Source organism: Balaenoptera musculus, chromosome 18, assembly GCF_009873245.2.
Source record: "Balaenoptera musculus isolate JJ_BM4_2016_0621 chromosome 18, mBalMus1.pri.v3, whole genome shotgun sequence".
Lineage (NCBI taxonomy): Eukaryota > Metazoa > Chordata > Mammalia > Artiodactyla > Balaenopteridae > Balaenoptera > Balaenoptera musculus.
Genome location: NC_045802.1, coordinates 21,033,221 through 21,053,646, shown reverse-complemented (window position 1 = coordinate 21,053,646; position 20,426 = coordinate 21,033,221). Strand labels below are relative to the sequence as shown.

The 20,426-nt window shown below is 34.5% G+C and overlaps 1 protein-coding gene and 1 non-coding gene across 2 annotated transcripts in view; one reads left to right on the top strand and one right to left on the bottom strand.

Moving 5' to 3' along the window:
• The window catches only part of LRRC63 (leucine rich repeat containing 63), a 60,704-nt gene that overhangs the window by 17,579 nt on the left and 22,699 nt on the right, over positions 1–20,426 (top strand). The window contains exons 6-8 of the mRNA XM_036832060.1: positions 3,820–3,956; positions 10,060–10,143; positions 11,701–11,940. Coding sequence (XP_036687955.1) covers positions 3,820–3,956; positions 10,060–10,143; positions 11,701–11,940 — 461 coding nt within the window. The remainder of the gene's footprint in view (positions 1–3,819; positions 3,957–10,059; positions 10,144–11,700; positions 11,941–20,426) is intronic.
• TRNAE-CUC lies at positions 12,609–12,680 on the bottom strand. Its single transcript has one exon. It is a non-coding gene; the product is annotated as a tRNA-Glu (tRNA).

The following is a 20,426-nucleotide window of genomic DNA, read 5'->3' as shown; positions in this document are numbered from 1 at the left end:
CAGCTATAGATAAAATGTTCCAATGAAAATGGCAATATCCAGGCTTGGAAGGGCCGTACTAGGGGTAGGCAAATGATGCCAAGTTATTAGCATAGTGTAAGTGAAATGAATAGAAGACTAGAGGCTGGCATACATGTGGTGATAGGACAAGTTTCATGGAAAATTCAAGATGGTAGACTCTGGCAGAGACAGAGCCTACTGAAATAGTTTAGGACAGGAAAAGGTAGAAGCAGAAATGGTAAATATAACAAACCATATAAATATATACTTGGTCTCCTTTCTTCTCTTAGCTTCTTTAAAAGACACAAAATCATGTACAACAGTAATTAATTATAATAATGTATTGTTAGGTTTGAAACATATACAGATGTAATATGTATAACAATTATAGTACAAAAAAGGAAGAGGGAATAGAGCTATCTAGGAACAACATCTCCATATCTCACTGGAATTAAGTTAGTGTAAATCTGAAGTAGATTCTGGTAAGTCAAGGTGTATATTACAACCCCTAAAGCAATCACTAAGAAAATAACTGAAGAGAATACAGTGGGAAAAAAATCATTAAAGTAATTAAAATGTTATACTAGAAAATATCCAGTTGATGCAAAAGAAGCCAGTAAAGGAGGAACAAAAATGACATAACATTTAGAAAACTCTAAGTAAAATTGTGATGTAAATCCAACCATGTCAATAATAACATTAAATGTTAATACATGAAACAATCCAATAAAAAAATACAGTTTGTCAGCCTCAGTGATAGTCTGTCTAAAGGAGATACACTTAAGAGTGAAAGATACAAAGAGGTTAAAAGTAAAAGTATAGGAAAAGATATATCATGCAAATAGCAATCATAAGAAAGCTGGAGTGACTATACCAATATCAGACAAAATAAATTTTAAAACAAAAAATGTCACTAGAGATAAAGAGGGACATTTTGTCAATCTTTCAGGATGCTGTAACAACTGTAAACATTTAGGTACTTAACAACAGAGCCTCAGAATACATGAAGCAAAAACTGAAAGAACTGAGGGAAGAAACAGAGAATTCAAAAATAATAGTTGGACACTTCAATACCCCACTTTCAATAACACACAGATCAACTAGACAGAAAATGAAAAGTGAAATGGAAGACATGAACAACATTACAAACCAATAAGACCTAACAGACATTTATGGGACACTCCAACCAAAAGTAGCAGAATACATAATTCTCAAATTCACGTGGAACATTTTCCAGAAGAGACCATAGGTTAGTCTACAAAAAATTTAAAATAAATAAATTAAAAAAAATTGAAAGTCACAGAAAGTATATTTTTGGGCCACAATGAAATGTAATTAGAAATCAGTAGCTGACAGAAATTTGGAAATAAATGGAAATTAAGCAACACACTCTTAAATAACCAATGAGTCAATGAAGAAATCAAAAGGGAAATTAAAAATTACTTTGAAATAAATAAAAAGCAAAACACAACAATCCAAAACTTATGGGATGCATCTACATCAGTACTCAGAGGGAAATTTATAGCTATCATTTACTATATTAAAAAGGAAAAAATCTAAACTTAACATTCCATCTTAAGCCACAAGAGAAAAAGAGCTAAATAAATCTAAAGAAAGAATAAGGAAGGACATAATAAAAATTAGTGAAACAGGGAATAGAAAAACAATGAAGAAAAATCAGCAAAACCTAAAACTGTTACTTTGAAAAGATCAACAAAATTGACTAACCTGACATAAACTGACCAAGAAAAAATGAAGATTCAAGTTACTAATATTAGGAGTGAAGGATGGGATATCATACCAACCTTACAGAAATTTTTTTAAAAGATTTTAAGAGAATACTACAAATAACTGTATACCAGCCAACTAGATAATGTAGATGAAGTGGACACATATTTAGGAAGACACAAGAATGGAGTCAAGAATAAATAGAAAACCTGAATGGTTCTATAAAAAAAGAAAGAGTTTCAGTAGTAATTTTAAAACTTTCCTCAAAGGAAAGTCCAGGATCAGATAGCTCCATTGGCGAATTCTGCCAGATGTCTTAAAAAGAATTAACACCAATCCTTTACAAACTCTTACGAAAAATCGGAGAAAACGTTCTCATTCAAACTATTAAACCAGTAATACCCTGATACCAAAACTAGACAAAGATATGGAAAGAAAAGCAAACTACAAAACAATAGCTCATGAATATAGATGCAATAATCCTCAACAAAATGCTAGTAAACCAAATTCAGCAACATACAAAGAGGATTTTCCACCATAACCAAGTGAGATCTATTCCAGGAATGCAAAGTTGGTTAAACATACAAAAATCAATCAATGTGATTCCACATTAATATAGTGAAGGGTTTAAAAAAACTATACAATTATATCAACAGAGACAGAAAAATCATTTTACAAAATCCAACATCCTTTCATGACAAAAAATTCAACATCTATGAATAGAAGGGGGGCATCCTCAACTTGATAAAGGGCATCTACAAAAAAACCCACAGCCAATACCATACTTAATGGTGAAAAACTGAAAAATTTCTTCCTAAGATCAGGAACAAGATGAAGATGTCTACTCGTGTCACTGTGTATTGTACTGGAGTTTCTAGCCAAGATAATTAGATAAGAAAAAGAAGTAAAAGGCATTCGCATAAAAAAGGAAGGAGTTTAAACTATCTTTTGTTGTAGCTGATATGGTCTTATATATAGAAATCCTAAGGCATTCACTATAAACTATTAGAACTAATGAGTGAGTTAATCAAGGGTGCAGTGTACAAGATCAATATACAAAAATCTATTGTATTTCTACATACTAGCAACAAACAATTCTGACAATAAAATTAATAAAGCAAATCTACTTACACAAAAAAGAAGAAAATACTTAGGAGTAAGTTTAACAAAAGCACAAAACTTATACTGTGAAAACTACAGAGCATTGTTAAAAGAAATTAAAGAAGACATAATTATATGACAAGACATCCCATGTTCATGGATCTGAAAACTTAACATTGTTAAGATGGCAATACTTGCAAATTGATCTACAGATTCACTGCACTCTCTATGAAAATTACAACTTGCCCTTTTTTCAGAATTTGACAGGCTGATCCTAAAGTTCATATGGAATTGCAAGGGATTCCAAATAGCCAAAACAATCTTGAAAAGAAAAAACAAACTTGGAGGACTTAACCTTTCTGATGGCAAGAATAAGCATGCTCTACTCCACCAATTTTAAATCTTCATGATATAAAAAGTTTTAATTTAATGTTAAAGAGAGCTAATGTAAAAGCTTGTTAAGATTCATTAGAGAGCAAGAAATATGTAAATCAAGCAAAGATTGTGGATTTAAATGGCATAATCTATTTTTAAATTTCATATGAAAAATCAGTATTTACAAATTTCTGTGATATCAGAGTGAATCAAGCTGGCTATGATATCAGACACCCCACTGATTGCTAAGGTTAATTCCACTTATTTTCTTGATTCTGCAGGTATCTCCTACATTCCTCATTCTTGACATGGTTGCCTCTTATGAAACCGTGAGCTTGATCAAACAGAATGATTTTCCCATTTAGAAAAGGAACATTCTTGAGTGAAGGGTATATGAGTACAGTAGTTGCACTATCTTACCATATCATACATATGAATGCTGGTTAGTTACTTTCAAGGTTTACCAAAGGTATTTATTGAGATATATGACACAGCCAATTAGTGTTACCATACTGATTTGACTGCATTAGTTCAAAGGGTTTATAAAATGTAAAAAATAAGGATTCGCATACTTTAGTATTCTACTCATGCTTATTTCTCTTTTCCATTCTTCAGATATTTTGTCTTAAAAATTTACAAATACTGAATCTGAGAAATAATCCTATCAAAAAAATCCCTTCTACAATTCGACAACTTAAGTTCCTTAGAACTTTCAACATCGCCTTTAATTTGATTACTACGCTTCCACCTGGGTAAGGTTGATAGTCTGAGATTATAAACACAGAAAATAAAGAGCATATAATTTAGAAAAGGATCAATTTCCCTTCTGAAAGCAGCTAGCTACTTTTTAGCCATTTGATAATTTTTATTCAGTTCCAATTAGCTGATTTGCTTCTAATTATTGTGTTAAAAAAAAAAAGAAAACCTACCAGCTACATAGATGGCACTTAATCTGGGGCTAGTAAATACATATCTAGACATCCATTATCTGAGTATGGATTAAATCATATAAAGAAGCTCAGGTGAGAAACTTACACCTATCCCTTGGTAGCCTTTTTGGATATCGAAAGAACTCTGAACTTGGAATTATGAATTCTAGCCTTGGGACTTCCCTGGTGGCGCAGTGGTTAAGAATCCGCCTGCCAATGCAGGGGACATGGGTTTGGGCCCTGGTCTGGGAAGATCCCACATGCCGTGGAGCAACTAAGCCCGTGCGCCACAACTACTGAGCCTGCGCTCTAGAGCCCGCGAGCCACAACTACTGAAGCACGTGTGCCTAGAGCCCGTGCTCCGCAAGAAGAGAAGCCACTGCAATGAGAAGCCCACGCACCACAACAAAGAGTAGCCCCTGCTTAACACAACTAGTGAAAGCCTGCACGCAGCAGTGAAGACTCAATGCAGCCAAAAATAAATAAATAAATTTATTTTTAAAAAAAAGATCGAGAAAAAAAAAGAATTCTAGACTTTTAACTTCAAAGTTGAGAATTATCTATTTGATCTGGAGAAAGACACAACCATTCTAGGCCTCAATTTCCTAATCTATGAACTAATAAATTACCTGTATGATGTCTAAGATCCTTTAAACTCTAATAGGAATGTTGATATCCAGGTATAAAAGAGATGGATTTTTTCCCCACATATGGACTGGTAATTATTTAAGTCTTAATGAAAGTTTTGAACCAAAACCTTAACCAAATGCCAAAACAAGATATCTCTTCCAGTTAGATTTTAACAAATTGAATGTAGGTTAAGGGCAAAAAGTTAAAAGAGCACAGGGACTCTTAAATAGTTGAATAACATTTTGCAAAAGAAGGTTCTTATATTAATTAAGAAAGTGCATCAAAATTCATTTATAAAACTGTTCATCCAGCATTGTTTGTAATTAACAATCCAAGATCTACATTAATACACTGTAAAACTATTCATTTTGAAAAATTAAAAAGTATGTAAAAATTGTATCATTTCTGTGTAAAAACGCTTATATACACATCACACATTACACATAAAATGTATTTAAAAGGAAAGAATAAATACTAAGGAAGTAAAGATATTGCATTATGAGTTTTATTTTTGTTTGACTCATCTATCTTTCCACAGTAACATAAACTGTACTGTCTTGATTCCCTGCCTTGACACTAGAATCAGCCATTTCTCTTAGGAAACCCTATTTCCTTTCTATTGGAGGATGGTATTTAAAAAACAAGATCTGGGTGCTGGATATTCCCACTGCTACTGGGATGATATTGCTTCTAGACACTCTCAGTGGACAGAGATAGGTAACTTATGTATGTATACTAATCTGTGTGTACACACATATCTATAATTGTTTCTGTGTATACACACACACACATACATATATGTACACACACCTCACTCCCTGAAGTTATGAAGCCATAACTGTAACAAAAGTTAAAAAAAAAAAGTTCTTATCTTTTTCTCAGTGGATACCAGGAGGAAAATGACATAGAATATTACTACTTTTAACTAACAGAATCAAAGTTTTGCCTTGTTTTGGTTCAGTTTGATTTAATTAGCCAGCATGTTCTTTGGCAAAGAGAAGCTGTTTGGAATAAAGAACCTAAGAACATACTTGTGAGCCCTGAAGTAAGAGCTGATTCTGGAAATGCACAAATTTATTTTCCCATATTGCTATTGATTAAAGATAGGGATTGAATTACTTTGTATCCATATACCTGAAGAACAGGGAGTACTAATTTGATTTCATACTGACTTGGATAAACCACTTAACTTCTTATAGCTTCCATTTTTTCTTTTTTTTTACAGTTCTTTTTTTAAAAATATCTTTATTGGAGTATAATTGCTTTACAATGTTGTGTTAGATTCTGTTGTACAACAAAGTGAATCAGCTATAAGTATACATATATCCCCATAGCCCTTCCCTCTTGAGCCTCCCTCCCATCCTCCCTATCCCACCCCTCTAGGTCATCACAAAGCATGGAGCTGATCTCCCTGTGCTATGCAGCAGCTTCCCACTAGCCGTCCATTCTACATTTGGTTGTGTATATATGTCAATGCTACTCTCTCACTTTGTCCCAGCTTCCCCTTCCCCCCGCGCCCCCCCCCCCACCCATTTTCTACGACTGTGTCTTTATCCTTGCCCTGCCACTAGGTTCATCAGTACCGTTTTTTTAGATTCCATACACGCGTGTTAGCATACGGTATTTGTTTTTCTCTTTCTGACTTACTTCACTCTGTATGACAGACTCTAGGTCCATCCACCTCACTACAAATAACTCAATTTCGTTCCTTTTTATGGCTGAGTAATATTCCATTATTATGTGTGCCACATCTTCTTTATCCATTCGTCAATGGACACTTAGGTTGCTTCCATGTCCTGGCTATGGTAAATAGTGCTGCAATGAACAGTGTGGCACATGTCTCTTTTTGAATTATGGTTTTCTCAGGGTATATGCCCAGTAGTGGGACTGCTGGGTCATATGGTAGTTCTATTTTTAGTTTTTTAAGGAACCTCCATACTGTTCTCCGTAGTGGCTGTATCAATTTACATTCCCACCAACAGTGCAAGAGGGTTCCCTTTTCTCCACATCCTCTCCAGCATTTATTGGTTCTAGATTTTTTGATGATGGCCATTCTGACTGGTGTGAGGTGATACCTCATTGTGGTTTTGATTTGCATTTCTCTAATAATTAGTGATGTTGAGCATCTTTTCATGTGTTTGTTGGCAATCTGTATGTCTTTGGAGAAATGTCTATTTAGGTCTTCCACCTGTTTATAGATTGGGTTGTTTGTTTTTTTGTTATTGAGCTGCATGTGCTATTTGTATATTTTGGAGATTAATCCTTTGTCAGTTGCTTCATTTGCAAATATTTTCTCCCATTCTGAGGGTGTATTTTCATCTTGTTTATGGGTTCCTTTGCTGTGCAAAAGCTTTTAAGTTTCATTAGGTCCCATTTGTTTATTTTTTATTTTATTTCCATTACTCTAGGAGGTGGGTCAAAAAAGATCTTGCTGTGATTTATGTCAAAGAGTGTTCTGCCTATGTTTTCCTCTAAGAGTTTTATAGTGTCTGGCCTTATATTTAGGTCTTTAATCCATTTTGAGTTTATTTTTGTGTATGGTGTTAGGAAGTGTTCTAATTTCATTCTTTTACATGTAGCTGTCCAGTTTTCCCAGCACCACTTATTGAAGAGGCTATCTTTTCCCCATTGTATATTCTTGCCTCCTTTGTCAAAGACAAGGTGACCGTATGTGTGTGGGTTTATCTCTGGGCTTTCTATCCTGTTCCATTGATCTATATTTCTGTTTTTGTGCCAGTACCATACTGTCTTGATTACTGTAGCTTTGTAGTATAGTCTGAAGTCGGGGAGCCTGATTCCTCCAGCTCTGTTTTTCTTTCTCAAGTTTGCTTTGGCTAGTTGGGGTCTTTTGTGTTTCCATACAAACTGTAAAATTCTTTGTTCTAGTTCTGTGAAAAATGCCATTGGCAATTTGACAGGGATTGCACTGAATCTGTAGATTGCTTTGGGTAGTATAGTCATTTTCACAGTGTTGATTCTTCCAATCCAAGGACATGGTATATCTTTCCATCTGTTTGTATCACCTTTGATTTCTTTCATCAGTGTCTTACAGTTTTCTGCATACAGATCTTTTCCCTCCTTAGGTAGGTTTATTCCTAGGTATTTTATTCTTTTTGAACACTCCCATTTACCATTGCAAGGAATCAAGGTAGCTTCCATTTTTTAAATCTGTAAATAATATTAACAATATTGCTGTGATCCAGTGAAAGACCATTCTAAACTGCCACAAACACATAGTAGGCTCTCAATAAATAATATTTATGTTGCTGTGGTGGTGATTAATGTTATGACATGCAAATATTAATGCTAGCACAGTCTTCCAAGCCAACAGCAAGGCTCTAGTTTAAGCATCTCATTGCTCAATGATGTGCTGATAAATAAAACAATGAAATAAATGTAAAACATTCTATACACCCTGAAAATTGTGATAGATTTGTTGCTAGTGGGGTATAGAGTATCAAACCAAACTGAGGCTGTCTAAACAGATTTGCTCTCTAAAATCATATATAGATGAGATAAATTTCAACTCTAGAGCCTATGAAATTTCTTAATTAGCTTTCTCAGTGCTGTCTACAAGCCCAATTAAACATCACAATCAACAGGAATTTATCATCAACAGTGAAAGCCTAGAACCAGACTAGTTTGCTTGTACTGAAGTGATAAGGGAAGACAAAATGACTCTAGAAACTGCCTGAGGCAAGAAAATGAAATAACATAATTTTGAATTAAAAAAATGGAACAGATGGTATTAACATTTTCTTTACAGAGGTGGAAAAAAAGTCTGAGATGAACACTGAACTGAAAAGTTTTTTGTTTTTTTTTTGCTTTTCTATTCAACCTCATTAATTTCTCAGAGCAAATGATTTTATATTAACTGGGGTCACCACACCTTTTATTCAATTGTGATTTCGTAAGCACTTTTGATGTGATAGGCACTGGCCAAAGCACTGGATATACAGAAATGTAAAATAGAATCCTTGGCCTCCAGAATGTCATAGTTTAGAAGACAGACATTTATTACACAGTGTGATAAATTCTATGATAGTGGTAAGCAGAGAAGTACAGAAGAGGCAGCTCACCCATTCTGAAAGATGTAGGAAGAGTTCCTTGGAAGAGGTGACATCTAAGCCAAGACTTAAAAAATGGAAGACACTGATCAAAGAGTCAAATTTGGGGGAACTGGAGATATGTGAGAACTGGGCTAATTCAGGGAAATTCAGCAAATAAATTCTGGGCCTGAGGTGAATGCGGGGTAGTGTGAGAGGTGAGTTGGATGAGTAGTCTGGGGACAGATCATGAGGACCATTATAATCCACACTAAAATAGTAGGAAGTTAATGAAATATTGTGCTCATGATGCTTTAGTTAATAATCATGCAAGTAATTTTTCATCCTTTAAGGAAAACAGGAAGGTATTTGAGAAGAGCATTCACAAAGAGGGGAATATTTACTAGGGATTTTGGTAAATGTCATACTTCAATTCCAGTCTCCAAGAAGCAACTCCCACTCCCACCCCCCAGGAGACAGGACTCTCTGCGTTAGCCTTTGTGTTCTTTGGTTCTTACTTTTAAGTACTTTGTTTAATGGAAAGAAAGACCAAAGATATTTCACCAGGAAAATCTTAATGCAACTGCACTGGGTTGAATGGTGCCCTTCAAAAATTGATGTCCATGCAGAACCTTAGAATGTGACCTTATTTGGAAATAGGATCTTTGCAGATGTAACTAGTTAACATGAGGTCATACTGGATTAGGGTGGGATAAGGGTGGGTTCCAAAACCAATAAATGGTGTCCTTATAAGAAGGCCATGTGAAGACAAAGGTAGAGATTGGAGTTATGCTGCCACAAACCAAGGAACACCAAGGATGGCTGGCAACCACCAGAAGCTAGGAGAGGGGCAAGGGACAGTCTCTCCCTCAGAGCCTCCAGAGGAACCAACTCTGCCGACCCCTTTGTTTCAGACTTCTGGCCTCCTGTACTGTGAGAGAATAAATTTCTGTTGCTTTAAGCCACCCAGTTTGTGGTAATTGTTATGTCAGCCCTAGGGAACTAATAGAGGTGGTTTTTTCTAGATGGAGTTTTACCAACTCTAAACATTTCAAACCAGTCTTAAGGGATAGATGAATCATTTTTAGGAAATTTCATTGTAATTATACCATCTATAATTTTAAAAAGTCTATAAGTTGAAAAATCTTAGAAAAATACAGTTTCTCTATGCTTCTATTTACTGAAGAATTAAATTCTTTATTAATGCCCAGTAATGGTAAACATATAATCATTTTCTCTTTCTATTTAAGGTTATTTTGCTTGTTTAATCTTGAGGAACTTGATATTTCCTACAATAGTATTGCTTTTATTCCAAATGAAATCCAGAAACTCAGGTATTTTGGAAGTAATAAGTACCCATAAGACATATGCCCCTTAAGGATATATTAGGTGATGACTGTGATGGATAAAATTGAGTCCTTTCATTTATTCAATAGCCATAAAACATAATATGTGAAGCATAAGGTTTACCATAATGTAAATTGAATGACTGTTTAGTATTTTTAAGACATAACATTTTCAGTAATTATTTAAAAGCTAATATTGATGACCAGCTCAACAGAATGACAAGCTGCTTTTGTCCATTTATCCGTGTGTGCACCTGTAATTCTTATCAGTTGATTTTTTTGTAAGGAAATACATACACACAAAATGCTAGTAATACACAGTGCTTTAATACTAAGCTCTGATTTTTTCTTGTACTAATTTCTGAAAAGTCTCTGAAGTTGATCTCTGACCTTCTAGGTCAGTACCATACTATTTTGATTATGACTTTAGAATAATTTTAATAACTAGTATGGAGATTTGTTTTTCAATAATAGTCTCAACTAGTCTCTTTAGATTATGATCTTTAAGATCATTTAGTATCATTATAAGCCCCTCCTCCCCCAAAAAACATACAATTGTGTTGCTACTACGAATGTAATATTTTCTGTAATTCCTATTTCTAGTTGACTATCGCCAGTCAGAATAGAGAAATAAAGAGTACAACAGAATAGAGAAGAACTATTTACTTCTTTACATTTTAAAATCAAACTATGTAAAAAATTACCTTAGTTCTGATTGTTTTACTAGATTTTATTTGGTTTCTAGGAGTATTATCTTATCTTCAGTAAAATGAGATCATTTTGTTTCTGCTTTTCTAATATTTATACCAATTATTTAATTTCCTGTGTAATAATCTTTGTATTTTAATAGAATTCAGCCTGTTCACATTTGTTATGATATATTTAATTTTTTACCTTCTGTTTTACTTTGTATTTACTATTTATTCACTTTCTCCTTTTCCTATTTCTTTTTTTGGGGGGGGGATTTTTTTTCAGGATTCTATCTGTTCTCTTTTTTTCTCCCTTGTTAATTTTGGAACTCCATTGAACTTTCTGAGTCTATTACAGGCTATCTTTCCTTCCCCAAAATTCATAAACACATTTTTCTTTAATATTTTATAAAAGCAAGATAAAAGCTTCCCCCAGCATGATGGTCTGTTTCCCCACTGCTGCCTTCCACCAATAGTTGAGACCTTTACCTGAGTGAAAAAAAGTACGTGTTAATGTTTAATTTGTCTATGAAAATAAATTCTTTCTTTGTATCACTATACTATACTATATTATATTTTATGTAGTATAACATTCATTCTTCTGTTTGTGATTATTTCTTTTTCCATAGTGATGACTTGTTGCAAAGACCCAAAATATGTGCTTTAACTCTACTATTTACACAAATGCACTTATTTCCATGATAATATATTGGTTTGGTTGCTTTTTAGTTAATTCTCTTGATTTTAAGGAAATACTTAACACATTTTATTACTACTAAGTTTTATACCATTTTTTGGGAACATTGGGACAGATTTCTCCTTCTATCTTTTAAAATATGGTTTCCTTTATTTGCAGATCACTTGAAAAATTGATCGTTGATGGAAATGAACTGACTAGTTTTCCACATGCAATTTTGAAGCTTAATCTGAAAAAAATCTTATTTGAGAATAATTTCACTCATCCTAGTTTTTGGAAAGAGAATTCTATGAATAGTCCACAATGTCTTACTCAACTTACTTCTTTGTTCTTTTTAAAGAATAATCTACATAAATATTATAATGTGATCCCAGTGGAAATTCAAAAGTTACTAAAATGGTGAGCAAACACTGAAGCTCTTTTTACCAAAACACACTTTTAAGCATTTAAATGAATATTTAAAATATTCTTTATTACAGGGCCAGATGATAGTTTTACTATACACACACACACACACACACACACACACACACACACCACCACACACCAAAACATACGCAATCTTTCAGATTGCTCCTTCTGGCTCTTCAGGCATAATTTTGTAGTCTGAATTCAGCCCACCTTCTCAAGTTATTACTTAAATCCAATGTGAGGTACAGATTGCTGAGGTGTAGCTGGCAATATCTATACGGTTGTAGTATAAGTCTTTTCTATGAACCACTAAGGACAAAGGGGATTCTTCCAAAAAAAGATTCTTTAGTGCCAGGCACACTATGAAGGGAAATGCTTTATTCTACTCTAACTTCATAGAGACCAGGAATAGAGCAGACACACACAGGACAACTTCTCTTCCTCAGGGGTCGACAGCCAGTGTGGGAATTATTGCCTATCTCAGGACTAGGATTCTTAAAGCCCACACACTATGAGTCCACTCAGGCTCACCTCTTATTTCCTTTTAGATGGTGTAAAACTAGTTTTTACTGCACTACAGATCATCAGTGCTTGTATTACTGATATAACTTTTTTTTTTTTTTTTTGGCCGTGCTGCATGGCTTGTGGGATCTTAGTTCCCTGACCAGGGATTGAACCCAGGCCACAGCAGTGAGAGTGCTGAGTCCTAACCACTGGACCACCAGGGAATTCCCTGATATAAAAAATATTTGTTGTATGCCTAAGTAAAATGGTTTTCCAGGAGTATATTAACCACCAATATTGATTGAATAAAAGACAGAAAACCTGAACAGACTAGTAACCATTGGAGAAACTGAAAAAGTAATTAAAAATCTATCAATAAAAAAAGGAACCAGGTGCCAAAGTTTTCGATTTTAATGCACTATGTCAATGTTCATGAGATTTGAATGCACATGAGAAAGTAAGAAAATCACCAAGGACAAAAACATTTAAAAAGAATTAAAACCTAACTAGTGACTGTAAACATATATGGGACCAAGAGATTTGAATTCACCACAAAGTAGGGAAGCTGAACATGGTATTCCTGAGTGAAATCTGTACCGCCAAAGTGGCTGGTGGTCCCAGAGCAGTGAATACTTCTCTTTCAGCAGAACAAATGTTTTTGAGAGAAACATCCTCAATTTAGACATTAAAGATTCCAGAAAATTAATTTCAAATGAATATTATCTCAAAATTAAAATTTTCAAATACATGAGGAAATAAACCACCAAGAGTAAAAATTAGCACAATCAACAGATATGAATCTCCAAGGATCTAAGATATTAGAATTGTTGACAGAATATGAATTACCTACTTTAAGAGTTTAAAGAAGTAAGATATAATTTTTTAAATGGTTAAGGAATAAAAGACCATAAATATGACCAGGCAAATATGAGAAAGAAATTTAAACGCAATTAAATTCTAGAGACTAAAAGTGTAATAGTTGAAATTGGTGCGTGGGTTTAACAGACAATTATCCACATATGAAGAGAAATCTGGAGAAATTATTGTGTATATGTGGACAGGAGTCAAAGAGACATGGACAGTAAAAGGAGAAAATTTAACATATCCTTAGAGTCCCAGAGAATGTTGGGAGTCATTGTTCAATGAGGTAGTGTCTGTATATTCTCAGAAGTGATGAAAGGAGTGAATTCACAGATATTGAACACTCTACACAAGCCAAGTAAAACACCTTGTGGTGAAAGTGAAGAACACCAAAGACAAAGACTTAGAAATCAGCTGGAAAAAAAGTCACTTACAAAGAACAACAAATAAACTGCTAGCAACAGTGGAACAATAACTGAAGAAATGTTATTTAGCCCAGCAAAACTAACTTTCAAGAACAAGGGAGAAAAATGGATTTTCAGATAATAAAACAGAGAATTTATTCCCCCCAGATTTTCACTTTAGTGACATGAAACTTGCAAAGAATGTGCATCAGAAAGAAGGAAGATAACTCCAGAAGTATGCCTGAGATGTAAGAAGGGATGGAGGGAAAAGAAATTAGAAAATATGAGGGAAACAAATATGATCTCTACGATCTATAAAGTAATAGTAACAACAAAGTTTATGGTGTGGTGTTAAAAAGAAGATGTAACTAAAATCAGACATCAAACAGTTAGAAATGTGATTTTAAAAAGATACCTTTTATGATAGCAATAAAAAACATAATGTACCTAGGAATATATCAAGTGAAGTATGTCCAAGATATTTATGGAGAAAAAGATTAAAACTTTACAAAAAGGTAAAGAAGGCTGAATTAAATGGGAGGGATACACACACTCAGGTATAATAAGATTTAATACCAAAAATATATCAGTTCTCCCCAAATAGAACTATAGATTCAATGCAATTCTGGTCAAAATCTGAACAGAATTTTCTGAGAAACTGGATAAGCTGATTTTAAAATGTGTATAGAAAAGCAGAGACTCCAAAATAGCCAAAGCAAGCCTGAAAAAGGAGCCTAATATTAGGGACTTGCCTATCAGATATAAAGACTTATAAAAGTAGAGAAATACAGTTGATATTACACGCAAGGAAAGACAATCTAACCAATGAAGAATACATAGCCCAGTTTTGTTCTCATGTACATGTGAAACTTGACGTTGGACAAAAATAGCACTGTGGATCAGTAGGGAAAGGATAGACTTTTCAATAAATGACACTGAAACATCTGATCATCTATAAGTAAGAAGTATATAACTATGTTTCTGCTGTGTACATGTTACCATCATTTACAAAATCATTTCCAATTGGATTAATGACTTAAATATGAAAAGCAAAATTTTTAAGCCTTAACAAGCAAGTATAGGAGACTATCTGTATGACTTCAAGGTAGAGAAAGATACCTTAAACAAACCTGAAAAATATAAACAGTAAAGCAAAGTTTCATAAATTTGACAAAAGATGTTTCTACATAATATTATAACCATCAATAATATTAAGAGGCAAGCTATTAACTGAAAGAAGATATTGCAATGCTTATAACTGTTTAAACATATATCTCCCACATATCAATAAGATATAACCCATAGGAAAGTGGTTAAATGATAGGAATATGCAATTCATGGAAGACGATATATAGATAGATGATAAACATAAAGAATGTTAAATCTCTCTAGTAACCAAGGAATTGCAATGTAAAATAGCAACAATAGGGTTTTTTACCTACCTGTTTTATCAAAATTAAAAAGATTGATATTAAGTGTTGCCCTTGCATGCCCAGAAACAGGATTAGCATGCACCATTGGTGGCACTGTCAAGTTGGTGAAAGTTTTGTGGAAGGTAATTTGACAGTATCTTACATATTCCTCAAAACAGAAATTTAAATTTTAGTAATATGTCTTATAGAAATAGTTATATGTGAACACACAGTTAGGCAGAGGGATGAAAACTGCAGACTAAGTGTGCATCAATAAAAAAGTGGTAAGATAAAATGGTGTATCCATATTTTGGAACATTATGGTGTTGTTAATAAGAATGAAGTAAAACAAAATGTATTGACATAGAAAGCTGTCCAAAGCATTTTGTTAAATCAGAAAAGCAAGCTGTATGTACAGACACATACATACAGAGGGAACACATACACAATAGAGATTCCATTTATGTAGAAAATAGTCATGTGTCTGGGAGCTAGAGGGAACACCACCAAACATGAGCTTTAGTTATTCTGCAAAGGCGAGTTAGAGTGATTTAAGGGAGGAATAAAGGGGAAATTCTGTGCTTTTTTTCCTGTTTGCTTCTATATTTTTTGGAAATTTTACAAGGATGGGTTTTCATGTAAATAAAAAGTGACAAGTGGATTACAAACAAAAGGGGCTACAGAAGGAAAGATTACAACTACAGCTGGGAAAATAGGGAAAAGATTTAGGAATGAAATGGTGTTTGAAAAGAGTCTTCGAAGAACAGGTAAAATTTATATATTTGGAAATATGTGTTGTATTGAAGAGACATTCCAGGAAGAGGGAACTGAATGGGGAAATGAACCAAAGTTGAGTAAAAATAGGAACGTGGGCAAAGAGAAAAGTGAATGTCCAGCCAGAACAAAACATCTACGAAGAGTAGCAAAAAGTCAGTTTAAAAAGGAAGGCTGGAGCTAGCTTATGAAGACCACTGATGGGGTTTCTTCTTTAGGCCATGGGAGCCATTGCAGGTGACAGCAGCAGACCTGGCAGTAGTGTCAAAGATGGACTAGAGTAGCGGAAGGCTGGGTGGAGCTCACTCAAAGCGCTCTTGTAACTGGTAAGGGGGGATTAAACCAAAGTAATAGGTATAGGAGTAAATGGGTAGGAAATGACACAAGACAAATTATGAAGGTAAAATGAACTCAACGGCTGCCTGAGTATGTGAGGCAAGTAAGAGAGGGAGGAGTAAAAACGATGAGGGGTTCAATCTCATCAAGGACAACTGTCGTGATATTAATAAAGATAGAAACAACGAAGGAGGCGTTTGTCACCCAACCCCACCCTCATCCTCTAATGTCTACTCTTGGCTTTGATTCTTAATTTCCAACCTCCGTCCCAAGTACTACGTTTGCTGAGTCTGGATGGTGACTCAGCTCTGGGCTCTATACAAAGCCTGCACCTAGGCTGCCCCAAGCCCAGCTTCTGCTGCCACTCCAGCGACTTGGGCCCTACCCATTAGCAGCTGTGAGCTTCTTTTTTGACCCCTACAACTTCTCTTTGCATTTTGCCTCCCTGTGTCTCTACCTGCATTCTATCACCTCAATCAGACAGAGAATCTGCCTTTGTTGAGAGTTGGGTCAGAAGACTCATGTTCCATAGGATTTTACCTTAACTTCCTTGCGCACGAGAATGATAGAAATGTTTACTTAGAGATACAGACTAAAGTTTCAGAAGTAGTATTCAGTTCCACTAAACTGTAAAGCCTTGATCATACTTAATACTTGGAAGTCATCTTTACTAGAGATAACTCAGTATGTTTTTTAACATCTTTATAGCCTTCCATTTTTCATTATTGTGCAAAAGTCTTTGAATTTTTTGATAAAATTATTATATTAAATATTGCAATTTCAATTTTCCATGTGATTTTATTAGTACCAGCGTATTTTCTCAAGTATATATCACTTACTTGGGGACAGTAATAGAACTATTTAGTTAGAGGAAATAAGGAGATAACAACTCAGGCCACTAAACTCCCTTATTCTGAAGATGACATTCCTCAAGAGTTTAGGTGACTTGCTCAACCAAATTTTCTTCTCTTTAAAATAATTTTATCTTTTATCAACACAAGTATTTAGTTTAAAAGATCAAATGTTTACTACGGGGCTTATCATGAAAATCACCCCTGCCCGCATCTCTATCCCCCTTCACTCTTTACCTCCAGAGTCACCTATTGCCAAACTCTTTTTGCAGTTCTCCTCTGGGTGTTTGCTCTCATATTTTTTAAATTTTATTTTCAATTGTGGTAAAATACACATAACACAGAATTTACCATCCTGATCATTTTAAAGTGTACTGTTCAGCAATCAGCACATTTTTATTTCTGTGCATCCAATCTCCAGAAGTCTTTTCAACTTGCAAAAGTGGAATCGGTCTTTATACCCATAAAAGAACAACTCCCCACTTCCCCCTCCCCCTAGCCCGTGGAAAACAGCCTTCTACTTTCTGTCTCTATGAGTTTGACGACTCCAGAAACCCCCCACAGAAGTGGAATCATGCGATATTAGTCTGTTTTTGTGATGAGCTTATTTCACTTAACATGATGTCCTCAAGGTTCATCCATGCTGTAGCATGTGTCAGAATTTCCTTCCTTTTAAAAGTTGAATAATATTCCATTGTATGGATACACCACATTTTGTTTATCCATTCATCTGCTGAAGGACATTTGCATTGCTGCCACCTTTTGGCTGTTGTGAATACTGCTATGAACATGGTTGTACAAATACCTGCTTTCCATTTTTCTTCTATTTCCAGAAGTGAAATAGCTGCATTAAATGGTAATTGAATTTTTAGTTTTCTGAGGAACAGCAACACTGCTTTTCATAGAGGCTGCACCATTCTACATTCCCACCAGCAGTGCACAGGGTTCCAATTTCTTCACATCCTCTCCAACATTTATGTTCTGTTTTGCTTCTGTTTTTGTTTATATTGGCCATCCTAATGGGTGAGAGGTGGTATCTCACTGTGGTTCTCATTGCACTTCTCTAATTATTAGTGATGTTGAGTATCCTTTCATGTGCTTTTTGGCCATCTGTGTATCTTCTTTGAAGAAATGTCTATTCAGGTCCTTTGCCTATTTTTAAATTGGATTGTTTGTGTTTTCTCTTGTCAAGTTGTAGTTGCTTATATATTTTGGATATTAACCCCTTTTAAAATACAATTTACAAATATTTTCCCCCATTCAGTCAGTTGCCTTTTCACACTGTTGATGGTGTCCTTTAATGAACAAAAGTTTTTAATTTTGCTGAAGTACAACTTAAATCTATTTTTTCTTTTGTTTCCTGTGCTTTTGGTGTCATTTACAAGAAATTATTACCAAATCTAATGTCATGAAGCTTTTCCCCATATATATATTTTTTAATTAATTTATTTATTTTTGGCTGCTTTGGTTTTTTGTTGCGGTGCGCAGGCTTCTCATTACGGTGGCCTCTCTTGTTGCAGAGCACAGAGCTCTAGACGTGTGGGCTTCAGTAGTTGTGGCTGGCAGGCTCTAGAGTGCAGGCTCAGTAGTTGTGGCGCATGGGCTTAGCTGCTCCACGGCATGTGAGATCCTCCCGGACCAGGGCTCAAACCTGTGTCCCCTGCATTGGCAGGCTGATTCTTAACCACTGCCCCACCTGGAAGTCCCTCCCCTATATTGTTTTCTAAGAGTTTCATAGTTTTAGCTCTTACAGTTAGGTTTTTGATCCACTTTGAGTAAATTTTTGGATATGGTGTGAGGGTCCAACTTCATTTTTTTTATGTGTGGATATTCAGTTTTCCCAGGACCATTTGTTGAAAAGACTGTCCTTTCCCCACTGAATTGTCTTGGCACCCTTACTGAAAATCATTTGACCATATATATGAGGATTTATTTTGGAGTTGCCTCTATATTTTTAAATAGCATCCTTGAGTCATTCTTCTTGTGTTTTCAATTTTAGCTATTATCTCTAAATTTCCTACTAAGCAAGATAGGTATTAGGACTCTTATCAGCCCTTATATATACCTGTCTTCTTCCTCCAACCTCACAGTATAGTTATTTACAAAATGTTTAAAATTTCAAGCATCCTATGCCTCACATTACTGGCATTCCTTATTCCTCCCCCTTCCATGCTTTAATTTTTCTCTGTAGCACTTACCATCACCTCATTTTATATTTTATCTAATTATTTTATTTAATATCAGGCTGGTCCTCTAGTATGTAAACTCCATGAAAAGAAGAATACATGATAGTTTTGTTCATTAATGTTATCTCCAGTACCTAGGATAGTTCTGGCGACATAATAAATGATTAATACTTCTCGAGTAAAATAATGATTTTAAGTTAAATCAATAATTATTATTTAATTATAAAATCTAAGTAATGCATAGTTAGGCTACACAGTGTACTATGGATATATTTCTTTTACTGTACAACTTTTTGTTTTTCCTAGAAAGAGTAATTGACTTTTATTCATTTACTTTGCTTTATGTGTTTATCATTAATTCTGCCATGAAAATTCTAATAGAGTTATTTAAATCTTTATCAGTATGAATGTATCAGATATGGCTATCAGTCCTATTAATTTTTTTTAATACATCATCCTGGAGCCCTGTGTCTTTCTGCCCTAATCTAGAAATGTTGCTGTCTAGATCTGGTGCACAATTGTTATTCCAAGACTTCCCTTCACTATTATCTTGGAATTTCCTTTACTATAGTCACATTGGATACCTTGTTCTTTGTTTACCTCCACATTTTGGCGAAGCCAGCCCTCCAGTGTCTCCCTGCAAAAGAATGCATGGAAGTAAAAATTTAAGACCATGCATATTTGAGTATGCCTTTATTCTGCATTCAGACTTGATTGATAATTTGGCTGGGTATAAAACTCTGGGTTCAATCATTTTCTTCAGGATTTTGGAGACATTGCTTCATCATCTTCTACTTTTCTATTTTTTATTTGAGATCTACAGCTTTCTTATTCCTTATCTTTTATATATAACCTATACCATTTTTTTGGAAGGGGAAGCTTTTTGAATCTTCTCTTTTTTTTGCTAGTTGTTTAAAATTTTCATGATGATGTGCCTTTGTGAGATTTTTTTTTTTAATTCAATGTGTTCAGCACTTGATGTATCCTTTCAATCTGGAAACTCATGTATCTTAATTCTGAGAAATTTTCTTATACTATTACTTTGAAAATTCTATCTTCTATTTTTCTGTGCTCTTTCTGGGACTATAGCAAATATTGGACCTTCTGAATTCTTCCACTTTCTTAAGGCTACCAGAATATGCCACC